This window comes from Rutidosis leptorrhynchoides, chromosome 9, assembly GCF_046630445.1.
Source record: "Rutidosis leptorrhynchoides isolate AG116_Rl617_1_P2 chromosome 9, CSIRO_AGI_Rlap_v1, whole genome shotgun sequence".
In the NCBI taxonomy this organism is placed as follows: domain Eukaryota; kingdom Viridiplantae; phylum Streptophyta; class Magnoliopsida; order Asterales; family Asteraceae; genus Rutidosis; species Rutidosis leptorrhynchoides.
The window spans coordinates 117,946,769-117,952,036 of record NC_092341.1 but is presented as its reverse complement, the minus strand read 5'-3'; the positions used below and the strand labels follow the sequence as shown (position 1 = coordinate 117,952,036).

General features: G+C 41.4%; 1 protein-coding gene across 1 annotated transcript; it reads right to left on the bottom strand.

Annotated features, from left to right (window-relative positions):
• Positions 1–2,322: 2,322 nt before the first annotated feature.
• Positions 2,323–4,630, bottom strand: LOC139865782 (uncharacterized). Its single transcript, XM_071853881.1, has one exon. The coding sequence runs from the start codon at positions 4,548–4,550 to the stop codon at positions 2,460–2,462; it is 2,091 nt and encodes a 696-aa protein (XP_071709982.1). The 5' UTR covers positions 4,551–4,630; the 3' UTR covers positions 2,323–2,459.
• Positions 4,631–5,268: the final 638 nt, after the last annotated feature.

Sequence of the window (5,268 nt, the reverse complement as noted above, 5' to 3'; positions counted from 1 at the left end):
TTCGAGTCCCTCACCTTAAAAATATCCGTGAGATTTATTTCCTGAAAGCCGGATTGCCCCGGGGAGGTTTTACCGACCCGTATTCAGGACCCAGGTCCAACCCGTCTGCCCCTCGGGATGGTTTAACGTTCGGATCCCTGTAGTGCGGTTCGGCTTTCCGCCCGAAAGCGCGTGCGTGCGTGGCAAATGAGAGTATTCGATGACAACTAATGGTGTATCCTAGGGGATACACGCATAAAAGCATTGTTTTTATATGGAAGAATGGATCAAAAAGCATAAAACATAACAATATTTGACGGATTTAAGCATTTTCCGTTCAGCGTTTAGCAGGCCGCCCAGCGTCATGAGTAAGCCCTGCAGGCAGCTTCTATGCTTAAGCCATTTTACTAGGCGCGTGAGAGGCACGCAGCCACGCAGCCACGCCAAAGTCGGTTCCGGATACTTCGCATAACAGAATTAATCAGCGATTGACACGTGTATCCCGAGAATTTCGGACATTCTACGCCTATAAATAGACCCCCTGGGTCACCATATTTCACATGATCTAATCTAGACTTCAGTCAGAGAGTACACTTTCTCTCTCACACAGTTCTTTCTCACTCTAAAACATTAACCGGTTAGCAATAGAACGCTAGACGGATCAATTACAGATTTATCCAAAGATTGGTTGAGGCCACCCCACGGATCTCTCATCCGTGTTCCGGGTCTGCAGGGATTATTTCCCGAGGGCAAACATCAATCATCATCCAAGCGTTCAACGCTAGGCGGATATTGTTCTGTACTGGTACCTTACACCTGCTATACGGAAATTAGTACCAACAACAACAACTTGTCTTCAAAAAAAAAAAAAAAGAGTCAAATGAACCACTTTTACAAGTTGCGAGAAGAGCCTGAACAACTTCATGCGGGATGACCTCTTTAAATCTTATTCATAATATTATTCAAAATGGTATTTTATATTGCTTCAATTTACAAGGAACTTAAATCATAAAGCTAACAAAAACACTAGTCACACATCACATTGTTCTCTGAGATTGTAAATCGGATTATAAAATTCTAAAATGCGTCGCAGAGACACAAATCTTATTTATATGTTAAAGAAATACTGCAAGAAAAAGTCAAGTTACCCAGAAACAGTAATCAAGTCCTTGGAAGATATCGAGGATCCGTACAGGCGAGCAGCTCCCTGAGAGATTAAAAAGTCACAACAAATGAGAAACAGGTCAAAAACATAAACAAGACAACGCTTATTTGTGTGATCGAGGAAACCAAGCATGTATACTCTTTCTTGTGTTTAATACTCTATCTTTTTTGTCCCTAACTGTTTCTTGTAAGCAAGGTTGTACAAGTCGTGAGTCAGTGACGAATCAGTCGGTATCAGTCGGGACCTTGGAGGGACAATTCAGGTGTTGACCAACGTTGACTTCTATTAATAAATAAATTAAACGTATTTATATTTATATTACACATAAATATATCAAACATAAAGCTTAATTATTTCAAACATAGATATATGATACAAAATCGAATTTTAACAAGTATAATTTTTTTTTTTGACAGACTCAGCCCGACTTTCAAACGACTATTTAGCGTTGACCGACTTTTAAGGCGTTTTTGGGCGAGTCAGGATGGGCTAATCCCAAACCGACGCGTCGACCGACTTTTACAACAGTTGTAAGATATTAATCTATAGAAACCATGGTATTAACAAAGAGAATCAAACAAGCATACATACAAATATAGATGTGCAAGAGGTGGCTCTACAAGAATACAGAAGTAGTGGAAGTCATTATATTTATTACCTGCAAAAATGTTATAGCACGACGAAGACCCCCTCGAGATATGGAGCTTAAGGTTTATAATGCCTGTACGCAACTAAACTCAGATTAATTACAACCCATATACTAACTCAAAATGCCAGTTAACAAGAAAATGGACATTGTCAGCACATATAAAATAACCCAAATTGTCACCTCTGAATCCAAGTTAAGGCCTTCCTCATTGCAGTTTTGTTGGTTGCACACCCTCTGGCACAGGGGTTAGATTTCCTTTTTATATTGATCAAGAATGACCACTAATTTTGACATTTTACTTTAATGCCATTTCAAAACTAGATTTGTATAAATCACAAGTATATATTTGTACCAAAACCATGTACAACAGTCTGTGTTAAACTAATATTGATGCAACCACAACATCAATGCAAAATCACAATTTACTTGATTACATGTATATATTTTGATGCCTATAATAAAGACATACAAAATGAGAGAAACAAGTCCACTGACTTGGCCTTTTTTATATGATGCAAACTAAAACCCAAATCAAAACAAGCAGTAAGCTTTTTATTTTTATGTATATATATGTATATTCAAGTATGATACAAACATTATTGCTCAATATAATCTACTAATTCCATTACTATTTCTATATTGAACAGAGCATGTAATTAGTACTACTTAGCCACCACATTTTATCTTGGCGTCATTATGATTGCTAGTTATCGCGAGCCACTGGCAATCCTCGAACGAGCATTTTTCTTCACCCACTGACCACTCGATGTCCTTCGGAGACATGTATTTAGGCCCCCAACTCGGGGTCCCATCTTCGTAAGAGTTATGCGTCAATCTAGTTAACTCCGAACCATCCAGTTTCATCGTAAATATGTCTCCATATGGTTGGTAACTATGAGGGTTGGATATTGGTTCAGCTGAAACTGCAGAGTAATCCGAAGTGAAAACAATAGACTTCCCATCCGGGCTGAACCACGGGTGGTTCGTACGCCCGGCCGACCCACTATGGATCAATTGTCTAAACCCGGTTCCATTTGGGTGGATCATGTACAATGCGAAACTTCCTGAACCCGGGCTATGACGATCTGACGCAAATGCGATCCATTCCCCATTTGGAGACCAATTACACATTGTGTCAGACCATGGGCCATTTGTCAACTGGGTTAAACCACCTTTCTCACCCTCAATAGCATCCATGATGTACAAGTTCTTGTGGCCCGATCGGCCCGATCGGAACACGACCCATTTCCCATCGGGTGAAACCGCAGGGAACGCATTGTTTTGTCCGCCCAACGTTAGTTTCGTATAACTGAGGTCATCGGAATCAACATTAACCACGATTATATCTACACTTGTGTCCTCGCTCGCGAATGTGGGCCCCATACTAGTGTAAATCACACCTTCGCGTTTTGGGTTCCACGCGGTTGAAAAGGCGGTAATATCCTCCGAAAATATCTCTTTATGACCCGACCCGTCACTATTAACCACATAAAGACCCGGCAAACCCACATAAGCGATCCGACTTCCATCGGGCGAAAACGAAGGAAATGACCCGTCAATCCTAAAAAGAGAAATTCCGGGCTTTTGGGTTCGTAAACTCTCCATAAACAAATCATTTTTCAGCCCCTTCCCATTATTTCCATACCCTCTACATCTATGATACCCGACCCGAGAAGAATCCGGTGATATAAACGGGTTGTAGTGATTGGCCCGTGGAGCTACCAACCGGGTCAACTCCCTAAACGATCCTGAAACAATGTCGTACAACTCTATATGACGATAATCTGAACCGGGCCTCCTAGTCGCCACCGCTACAACATTCTTATCACCAATGACAGCAGCCGGAGTAAACGAGTGAAGTCCCGGTGGAGTGACCCGCCGAGTCAACACCGAGTCAACCGTAACCGACTCGTTTTTCGGTAGAATCGCCACGTAAACGCTCCACCACCCATCGTCACCCCTCCGGTGAAAGTAAAGGGTGTAGTCATCAACCCAACTCGGCCACCCGCCATGTTCCACCACCTTGACCCGACCCGACCCGTTTTCAGTCAAGAAAACATAAATATCCGTATTAAGCTCTTCCGTTTCACCATCCCATCCTTTCTCACCGGAAGAAGCCACCGCCGTCCATAAACCAGACGGAGACACCGCCGGACTAAAATCCGCTACTCCATCAGGACTCAACCGTCGAGTCAACCCGGTTGATAACTGAGTCGAGTAAACTGCAGCCCAACTCGTTCGACCCACACCCGTTTCCTCATGAGTCGACACGTATATTAAATTATCACCCACCAAACTCGGTCTATCTTTCATCGAAACCCGTTCACCACCACCTCCCAGTAACCGGTGCTGAGAACGAGTTGACTCGGTCTCAAGAACAGAACGTGAACGAGTTGACTCGGCATGAAGACCCGGGTTGGAAATTATGTCTAGATAGATGGATGACGAGCCGTTACGTTCACTTACGTAGACTAAGTGCGTGGCAGATGGTGGGTTTATGACGGTGGGATTGGTGATTAGGGTCTTGTAGTTAACGGAAGTGGTGAAGTGGCCGTTAAAGTTAACGGAGTTGCCGTCAGTTAGTTGAAGTTCGGTCTGTTTGGTGATGGTGTTAGTGTTGAGTGGGAGGGAAAATATATCGAAGGCATACCTTGACCGACCAAGTGTAGTGAAGATTATGCTTGTTGCTGAGTCAGCAGATATTGATTCGATTATAATGAAAAATATGAGGATGATGAAATTAAGTGGTTTGTTCATGTTTGAAGGTTTGCAGATGATAGTGGGAAGTGGAATACTGGTACTAAATTATTACCATGATTTTATCCGATCAGCTGAAAGAATATTTCTGGTCCACAAAATAAAAACTTGTTTGCTAAATGTTTTTTTTTTTTTTTCTTCTGATTAACTGAATTTAATTAATCGAATTTATTTATATTTGTTTAATTCTTTTATTTGCTAGTAGAGCATGAGTTTAATGTTTCAAAAGTTTCATCACAGATGTTGAGAACTAGTGTTCTCCACCTCTGTGTTACGTTTCTCCAGCGTTCTCTAATAGCATTGAGTATTGAGTATCATGATCATTTTTCAGTGCCTTTCATTATCTTGTTAATGACGGACGCTAACTAGACTGATACAGAGAAACTGATAATGGGTGAAAGTGAAGGAGTTTAGTGTCAGTTTTTAATGTCTTGAATACATAAAATATGTACTCTTTTACATTTTTTCGGCAAAAAGAGAATGACGGTAAATAAAAGGACCACCCAACAAAATAATGATAGCTCAGCCCATGTTACAAAAATTGGCACTCATCTGTATTATAGTTAGAAGAACATACAGCTAAAAACAATGTGAGTTATGGAGCATGCCTATTACAAAACATGTACAAAAGTACCAAAGCTTAAAACGTTGATTGAAGGGTGTGTTTGGATGAAACTAGCTAGAGCTGGAGCTGGGGCTTATGGACTAGAGTTGGAGC

Excerpts from the sequence above, each read along its gene's own strand:
- LOC139865782 (XM_071853881.1), bottom strand. The coding sequence starts at position 4,550 with ATGAACAAACCACTTAATTTCATCATCCTCATATTTTTCATTATAATC.